The following is a 10,226-nucleotide window of genomic DNA, read 5'->3' as shown; positions in this document are numbered from 1 at the left end:
TGCCTACTGGATCGGAAAAAGGAATAGAAAGAGGAAAAAATCGGAACCGATATCTTTCGGAACGCGAAGGAGTTAAAAAACACACAGTTATTATTGGTTAAAATAATCGTTTATTGGCGTCGTACGCGAGCGTAGAGCAGTGAAGATGATTATAGCGCGTGCTTACAGGTGCTCGAGCGCTCAGCACGATTCAACCGGTGGCCATCTACTGTCTGTTACGATAACTGTCCTTGTTGCGGAGGGACGACGGGCCTGGCCGCGAAGCTGTCTGTTTTGGACACCTGTTGTTCGGGCAAGTCGGTCAGTTCCTTGTAGTCGTGCAACAGCACCTCGATGTTTTCGCGCGCCTCCACGAACTCCCGCTTTTCCATACCCTCGCTCTCGTACCAGTGCACGAACGCGCGCTTCCGGAACATCATGTCGAACTTGTGGCACAACGTGGTCCACGCGGTCGCGATGGCCGACGTGTTGGCCATCATGCACACGGCCCGGCCGCCGCCGACCAGCTCGTCATCGGCGCGGCCGGCCACGGCGGCCACGGGGGGCCGGCAGTTGATGCCCACCTTGAAACCGGTCGGGCACCAGTCGACGAACCGCAGCCGCTTGGTCTCGCGGATGTACGATATCGCGTGGTTGATCTCCTTGGCCACCACGTCGCCGCGGTACAACATGCAGCACGCGATGTACCGGCCCTTTGTGTGCGCGTTATCCTCGATCTTGAACAACTGGTTGCACGGCTCGAAGCACGCGGCCGTCAGGTCCATGACGGGCGGCCGCTCGTGCGCGGTGCGCTGCGCCGAAGTAAACGGCGCGTACGCCAGCAGCGGGAAGTGGACGCGCGGGAACGGCACCAGGTTCGTCTGGAACTCGTTGATGTCCACGTTGAGCACGCCCGGGAACCGCAGCGACGCGGTGATGGACGACACCACCTGGCTGACCACGCGGTTCAGGTTGCCGTACGTGGGCCGCTCCACGTCCAGCTTGCCGGCGCTGATGTCGTAGATGGCCTCGTTGTCCACCATGAACGCGCAGTCCGTCGTGTCCAGCGTCTTGTGCGACACCAGCATCGCGTTGTACGGCTCCACGACGGCCGTGGACACGCGCGGCGCCGGGTACACCAGCACCTCCAGGTGGCTCTTCTTCGAGTACATCTGCTTGAGGTTCTCGGCCACCGCGCTGGTCAGCCCCGACCCCGTGCCGCCGCCCATCGAGTGGAACACCATGAAGCCCTGCACGCCGTTGCACGACTCCGCGAACAGCCGCACGCCTTCCATCACCCTATCCACGTACGGGAGACCCTCCGTGTAGTAGCCGCGCGCGTAGTTGTTGGCCGCATCCTCCTTGCCCGATATCAGCTGGTCCGGGTGGTACAGGTTCCGTTCCGCGCCCGTCCGCACCTGGTCCACCACCGTCGGTTCCAGGTCCACCATCACTGTCCGCGGTATGTACTTGCCCGCGGTCGTCTCCTTGTAGAACGTCGAGTGGTCCGCCGGGCACAGCGCGTCGTTCGCCGTTTTCTCCTCCGCCCGGCCGTCCTTGCCGATCCCGTGCTCCGTCCCGTACAGGTTCCACACGGAGTTGCCCATCTGCACGCCAGCCTGTCCGATGTGCACGCTGATCACTTGCCGTTTGGTGTCCATATCGTTGTACGTGTTTTAAGTGCCTCGCGAAGTGTTGTTCGGTGCCGGTCAAAAGCGCTTGCCAAGCGTGTCTCGTGAAACGTTTACGGGTCTTCCTGTGTGTTTCCGCTTAAAGCGACGTGTTGGTTAAAATCGATTTGAAATTTTGTACTTCAGAAATGTGTACTGCTCCACGCGTGTCCTGAGTTGTGAATGGATTCCCGTTGTCCGTTTCTCAATATTGATATTTCATCGAGCCCATTGTTTTCAGCCAACATAATCGCGACCGAACAACATGTATTTTTGTTGTATTATTCAACCAACCGTAATCATTATTGTTTACGGAGGAATATTGATCGGGCGAAACGTTACGATCGGTTATAATTTTTTACCGACTCGAACTTATTTTTTTATCGTTTTTCCGAATCAAAAATGGGTTTCGACTACGAATAAAATGATTTATTACTGACTAATAACTGCATGTAATTAAAATTAAACGTAAATTTATAATTATTTGGTAATGATCAACTTGGATAGGATCTAAAGACCTTGACTCTCCGACTCCTCAAGACTATTAGTTTTCATAAAATTAACAGCATTAAATTTTTTTTATCTAAATCAGACCAAATTAAAAATAAATGAAAATAATTGCAAAATAAAATAAATTATTTTTTAACTCTACATTTTTTAATTTATAATTATTGCATTACAAAATATAATTCCATATTAAGTACCTGCTATAATACGAGGATAAAATTATCTACTATTGGTGTAATACTATTAGTAATATTTACATTTTATATTATAATTAATTATTAATTTTTTTTTAACTATGTTCCTTGTTGTTCATTACTTTTGTCATTTTTAACAAAAATTATTAAAATGTAAAAAATAAATTCTAAAAACGCAAGTAAAAATTTTATTAAATGATAATAGCAATAATAAAAATTATAATATGCCTGTATTAGTTTTAGATTATGTACACTTAAATATATGATAATAAGTAATTTTTAAGTTATTTCTTTATAAAAATACTTTTAATACTAAATTTGACATATTAATAAGTACTTGTTTAAAAATGCAAAGAGCTGAAGATGGGTAAATAAGGAAAACCTTAAAAGTGAAAAGAGAGTGCAGTTAAGGAGGAGGTAGTGGATATTACATAATAATTAGCTGACAAATATAAACTGTATAAACTTAAAAAGCAAAAATCACAGCACAATAAAAAATTATAATTAAATTAATAATTTAGTAAGAAATTAACGTTATTCAGTAAAGGTTTAAATTAAATTGACCAACGATTTCCAAGTAAATAAGAAGTGTTAATGTTTTCACTGAATTATACAACGATTTAGTATAGTTGTATGCAAAATATTAAAAAAAAAAAGAACATTTAGGAAAATTTGAATTATTATTAGTATTTTTTTTTTCAACTAGAAAACATTATTATAATGCACCGCAAAAAAAAAAATTAATTATTGCTGATTAAGGACAGTTACCATAAAAACAGTTGCAGTTGTCCCTTTAATTTACTGTATTTTTATTGTACATTTTTTCGTTATCTGCACTAGGAATTATTTTAAGATCTGAATTTAATATTTTGTTTTTGACATACGACTAAAAATAAACGACAAAACCACTAAAGCGCAAGACGTTTCCCGGTGTCAGTTTAAGGTACTTGGTTACTCGTTGACATCAGACCACCCATTTACGAATATAACTTACGATAAGTCTGTTGCAGGGTTTACTGTAAGGATTTTTATCAATAGCGTAATTATTTTACAAACCCCTATACACATTTTTGCAGTATATAGGTGTATGCAATAGGTATGTATTATGTATACGGTATCTGTTAAAAATTATTTTTATAGTGAGTTTTAATTTATTTTGCATCTAAACTAACCTATATAATAATTATAAATAATAAAATATATTTAGAAATAACACTTTCAATATACTTGTATTTATCTTTTTGATAGTTTTAATAGCTGAAAAATAATAATAAATAATAATAATACAATATTGTACGTATTATATTATATAAAATAATTATATTCTGAGTTTTTAGTAAAATTTTCTCTTTTTTAAACTTTATGGTTTTTTACTTGATTTTTTATGTTATTAGCTTCTTCAGATATGCCATGGTTGTTCTTTCGCATTATTGGTGTTTTATGTTCACATTTTAGTTTCATTTAGCCAGAATTATTGATTTGAAGATTTTATGATCGAATAGTTTTTCAACGCAGCAAAAAGTAATTTTCAATAGCACAAAACTAATTCTTAACAACGCAAATACAGCTCAATCGCGTCTTATAATAAACCCTGATCTGTTGATCGTTCACAAAGAGCGTAAAAAATCTAACAACTGCTTATATTTTACAGTATGGTATACAATTTGGATTGTAGTGATTCAATAAAAGTTATACTTTGATTTTATAACAACATTATATTTTGAATAATGTATATACCTATATATTAATATATATTAAATATATACGTATATTTTATTATATGTATTATTAAATGTTATAAACTTTATAAGTACGTCGAGATCCTTTATAATATAAAGGATCTCGACGTACTTTTTAAACCTAAATTAACATTTAATGCTTATATCCGTTATATAAAGGATAAAGCTTTAAAACTGCTTGGTTTCATACATAGAAGTTGTGTCGATTTCAATGACAAAAACGCTTTTATTTCAATTTATTGTTTATTGGTACGCTCAATTTTTGAATATTTTTCAATTATCTGGTCACCATATAATATTGAATTAATAACTACTCTCAAAAAAGTTCAAAACAAGTTTTTACGGTTTTTAGCTTTTAAGTTGAATATATCTAGAACTTCCCGTATTTCTTACCATCCTTTACTTATCTGAATCTGGAATCCCTTGAACAGCGTAGAATCAAACTTGATTCATATTTTATTTTTAAGTTATTAAATGGCTATATTTAATGTGCTAACCTCTTAACTCATCTGTCATTCAAAGTTTCCTCAGCTCACACCCGATCAACTAACCTATTATGAACTCTGTAAATAATTATAACATTGATCCGTTTTTTTTCTACTTCCTTCTACTCTTATAAAAATCACGTTTCCGCTAAACCATCAGTACATATAACTTGATATGTTTATTTAATATTAATTGTATTTTATTTTTATTTTTTCTGTTGTATTTAAATTTAAATTTAATTTTGTATTTGTTTAATAATATTTTCGAATGATATTTAAATTTAATTCATGTATCGGGTTCTAACCCGTAAATTATTTCAATAAATAAATAAATAAATAAATGAATAAAAAAAATTGTATTATAAATAACATACTTATTACGAGTATATGCCATGAAAATGTTTTGTACAGATTCTTTTTCAATGTACCTTTTTTAAACGTAATAAGTTTTTTTTTTTTTTTAATTCTGAATGAAGCTAGGAATATATTTCAAATTAAAATCAACCAAATGTTATTATAATTAGTAAAATATATTTCTAACGAAACCGTTGTAATGATACATAATTTATATACCTTCCTTGTTGGTTCATTACATTGTACAAATTGAAATTATTACAAATAACTGTTATATTTTATGTTTGTTTAATTCATCTTGTATGAAATGTGACATTTGTTGTTTGAATGAGAAAATGTTCATATAACTCGTTGCATATGTTAAAAGATACTACCATTTTTTTATCATCACCATGAACACAAAGTTTGTCGGATATGAAAACTTTTACACATTAAATATGAAAAAATTATATTAAAAATTAGAGTAGAAATAATGTTAATTTATTTGTATATACGAGTATAGCTATATGCGTATATCTATGATTTTTCGTAGTTATTGTATTTGTTATTGTACTTCGTATCTACTAGTTGGGTGATAAAAAAAAATATGTATTCCACGTTGAAACTAGATTTCTATGTAAGTAAAATCACTTAAATGTAAAATATGGTTTGTAAAATTCGTAAAATAATCAAATAAATAATATAAATAATATACTTATACTAGACCAGGGGTGGCCAACATGTCAATGTACACGAGCCACATGTATTAATAAGATTATATTAAGAGTCAAATTATCTAATCGGTACTTCTATACTACAAAAGTAATTAAGAAAGCTAACAGTTGATAAACATATATATAAATAATTAAGTCAAAATATCGTTAAAATTTGACTAATGATCATCTCACAGAATTACTAAGAACTACTCTTACATCAATTCAACCAGATCTTAAGAAGCTTACTAAAAAAGTGGACATGAAAAAAATACCACGCAAACAAATTTAACTTGATGTTTAATTTTTTAATTTATTATTCATATAAATATTTTTATTTATTTATTTTTTTTTTTTATTAATCTGTTCACTATAACCTCGTATCTATACAATAACATTTTTTTTTTTATAAATGTATACAAAAAAATTAAAATATTTTGGTTTTTGTAAATAAGACCGCGAGCCGCATACGACTATGACGAGAGCCACAATTTGGCCACCCCTGTACTAGACATATCATTATAAAAGTAACTAGCAAAAATTAAATTTTAGGAAACAATTTAATAAATTAATATTATTATTTTTTAGGGTAAATTAAAATTAATTAATTAATTAATAATAAAATAAATTGCTTCCTAAAATTAAATTTTTGCTGTTTACTAGTTACTAGTTAGTAACTAAATATTTTTATTTAAAATTTTTTCATTTAAGAATAAAACTCTTCTTCGACCTGAGTAAATTTTAAGGAGATGTAGTCGAAATATTACCTCTTTTTGATAACTGAAAAATTCCAGCATATTTCTAAAAATCAAATTTGATGATGAGAGAAAACTTTTAGCCAAGTCTCAATTAAACTTTTGTTTAATTATTAAGAATATCTTGATTTTAATTCTGAAAGTATTGTTATAACGCATGATTATAATAAGAAAATAATTTTGAGAGAGGTAAAAACTTTTTTTTTATTTAATTTATGTAACAATGTATTTTTTTAAAAGTAGCAGAAAGCATAAGAGGATAATTTGTATATAACTTATTTTTTCGAAATCCATTTCTGGAAATATGCTTATGAAATACGTCTCGCGATCTGAAAAGAAAATCGCACTGGGCCTAGCAAAACGTTTCGCTGACACGGTTGATAAAGTCAATAAATACCATAAAAACGTAATTTAATTTGAGTGCAAAGTATTGAGAAAATAAATAAAAATGATTTGATAACTCAATGATGAGTTTACAAGGATCTGTGTGTAAGTATATTTTTTTTAAGTGGGTTTTGGGATTTTCAATTATAAATTCTTTTCAACATCAGTTTCATCATATGTCACTTCCACGTGCATTTTAAAAGGGTTGACATCCAAATCAGTGAACGGTTGTGGCTTAGCGGTTAATCCCTTCGATTGTATTTTCTACCAGTTAATATACTCGTGTAAGCCGATGAAGGGAACATAAAAAGTTTAATATTTAAATTTTTCCCTCGCCTTTATAATAATATTAGGAAAAAAAATTATGAGGAGTTTGTTTTATATCATATTCAATAAAATATACCAATCTTTTCTTTTGTTATATTAAAATAAAAAATACAAATGCACTGTAATAATAATAAACGTAAAAAAAACTAATTTTGATTCAGTAATAACACTTCATTAGATTGATTCATATAGAATCTATAATATCTTTATATATATATTATATGGATGATTCAATAGCTTCGTATAACTGGCAGGGCCGTTAGGTTAGGGGGGTGTGAGAGGTACGTGTGCACCAGGCGCCATTAACACTGGAGCACCAAAAGCTTTTACATAATCTAAGTAAAATTACTGAAAGTTAATCATATTATTTAATTCAAAATATTTAACACGTTTAATGATATGGTCTCACGCGTAGTCGACATCATTAACATTGTCTTGATCGGCGGTGTTGCTAATTTATTTTTAGTATTGGTATTTATTTTTGCCCCGAAATTGACGAGATGACAAATTAGTAACAATATACCATTCATAAAATTATTAAAATAATAAAAGATTGTAGACAGATATCAGCCTCATGAATGAAGGAAATAATTAGAATGAGAGCAGATTTTGAAATTTAAAATGCTGAAAGTATTGAATGGGTTATTGAGAGACTAATTAGGATATTGCGTTTGGTAAGTAAGGAAGGGCAATCAAAGAGAATATAAGATAGAATATTTATTTGTTTTTTCTAAATGGAGTGTGCAGAGAAGGGAACAGTGGCGCAACTTGACGATAAGGGGCTCATATGAAAATGTCCAGACTTATATTATTATTCATTGTTATTATACTAAAACAAACAATATAATAGTGTATATTACAGATTATAGTAGAAATATTGTAGGGGACAAAGGTTATATCAGAAGAGATCTCGAGGCTCCACAAAACCGGGGGTCTCTGTGGAATGTACACCCAATACTTCCGATAATTGCACCACAGGAAGGGAATCATTAAGATTTAATTTGCAAGCAACATGGTAAGAGATTATAGCCAGTGCGTAATCGGTTAAATTTAATTACGAGGGATCTGGAAAGAGTGAGATCGTTGAACCATACTTTGTCTGATATAACGGGAACTTATATTTAAATCTAGAAACGAAATTTGCGGGTAACTTGTTCAAGTAGGTAGACCAGAGTGAGGAAACATGGCATCAAAGAATCAGTTATATTACTTATATTGTTCTATATTCGTCGATTATTTTTTTTATTAATTTAATAAATACAAAATAAGTAGTTACATAACACCGCATATTCTTATGCAGTCTCCTTATAGTTTAAGTTTAGCTATAATTATATGTTCAAACATTTTTTGTAGAAAGATGAGGGCGTTAAAAAAGATTTTTTACACTAGGCACGGTACTAATAACTGTGAAACACATTTTCTATAACCATCACTTATAAAGTATCAATATGCAATCAAAGTAAAAATTACCATTAACCACTTAAACGTGAACAAATATTGTTGAGTTATTAACAGGAGAATCAATATTGTGTTGTATTCCAATAGTTCTTTTATATTACTTTTGTATAGCTAGTCATGTTCAAGATACTCTTGCAGTTAAACTTATAAGCGGAGTATCAGTGGTCTTTCAGCCACCTCCAACATTCCACAATATTGGGTATCTATTGCAGTTTCTTGTATATTATTTTAGCAATATACTTAGAATGTATTAAATTATACGTATAAAATATTATTTAATAGCAATTTCGACAATCATGCATATTTTAAACATTCAAGTAAAAATTATGTCAACATTTCTTACTGTGTTAAAAATTGTGGTTATGTTGAAAATATTTTCAAAACATTTACAATGTTTGAAGAAGTTACTTACATGACCTAATAAAAATAATATCAATAAGAATGTATAATTCCATTAAATTTAAGACTAATAATATTCTATACAGTGTCATAAACATCAAGAAATTGAGTAATATTAAAATATTTCTGGGGTAATTAAAAAACTTTCGAGTATAAATTCATTTTTTTCGATTTGTATGGTTTTTTATTATTCTAAGAAATTTGCATAAAACTGTTATGTAGCTCAATAAAGACACAGCTGTAAAGTAATTAATTCTAAAGAATGAAAACAATTTGTATGCAATACTTTTGCGTAACTTATGATCTATACCGTAGACACTTAATCGTGAATAAAGGGAAATTCAAAGAACTGCGCTCTACCAAACTTTTATTTTTGCCAGTAACTATATACTTCACGAAATACAAATGATTGTTAAATGAAATCGACGTATGATATGAAAAATTGTAGGTCTTTTTCCCTCGAACCGTATCTTGAAAAAATAATAATTTAAACGCCTACAAGATATCTGAAAAAACTAGGCATACAGTATAACATACCGAAAGTGTAAAATAATTGTTACGTTTGAAATGGTATGTTTCGCATCGAAAATCATTTGCATACGATTGTGCCACGTAGATACGAAAATATTTTTCTAGATATCGAGTTTTTCGAAATAAATATAATAAAACTCGAAACACTACAACATTCGAAATAGAAAAAAAAATCGAGTATGTGTGTAAAAAAAGTAAAAAAAAAAATAAAAAATATATACGACACCAGTAGTCGGTAAACGGGATGTTTAGGGGAGGCAATATGACACGACGGGGGTGCAATCGCGCAAAACCGGTGCCGGCGTGTGCGCGTATACCGAATCAAAGAAAATACGGGGTGGGAGAACGATCGAGAAAGAGTGGAAAACGCTTATACGCGTGTTTCTGTCACCACTCCCGTGCCTGGGTCGGTGATTAGGCTGGCAAACATGTCAAATTCACGCACCGCACAATGGATAACCCGCACCCGGTGCATATTGTCGTCGTCGATGTCACTACCGTCTCTAAAAATCTCTTCACCGCAACGACGAGCCCCGCGCCCTTGTGCAATATTATTTTCCCGCAGTGGCGGTAAACACAAACCGTCTGCATGCGCCTCGGCGTGGTGTTTAATATTATATGTCATACGTACACTTTACAAGCGTGTGTGTGCGTATTACGGTGACAAGGAAAGACAGAAAAGCTCTTACAAAACTCTTGCGGTGTACAAAACTGTAGGAGAGAGAGAGAGAGAGAGAGAGAGAGAGAGAGAG

At 33.3% G+C, this 10,226-nt stretch overlaps 1 protein-coding gene across 1 annotated transcript; it reads right to left on the bottom strand.

Annotated features, from left to right (window-relative positions):
* Nucleotides 1–215: 215 nt before the first annotated feature.
* Nucleotides 216–1,640, bottom strand: LOC112682690 (tubulin alpha-2 chain-like). Its single transcript, XM_025553372.1, has one exon. It carries the CDS (start codon nt 1,638–1,640, stop codon nt 216–218), a length of 1,425 nt encoding a protein of 474 aa, XP_025409157.1.
* Nucleotides 1,641–10,226: the final 8,586 nt, after the last annotated feature.

The sequence above is a fragment of the Sipha flava genome, unplaced genomic scaffold, assembly GCF_003268045.1.
Source record: "Sipha flava isolate LNK unplaced genomic scaffold, YSA_version1 208_pilon_pilon, whole genome shotgun sequence".
In the NCBI taxonomy this organism is placed as follows: domain Eukaryota; kingdom Metazoa; phylum Arthropoda; class Insecta; order Hemiptera; family Aphididae; genus Sipha; species Sipha flava.
This window is presented reverse-complemented; position numbering and strand designations above follow the sequence as displayed.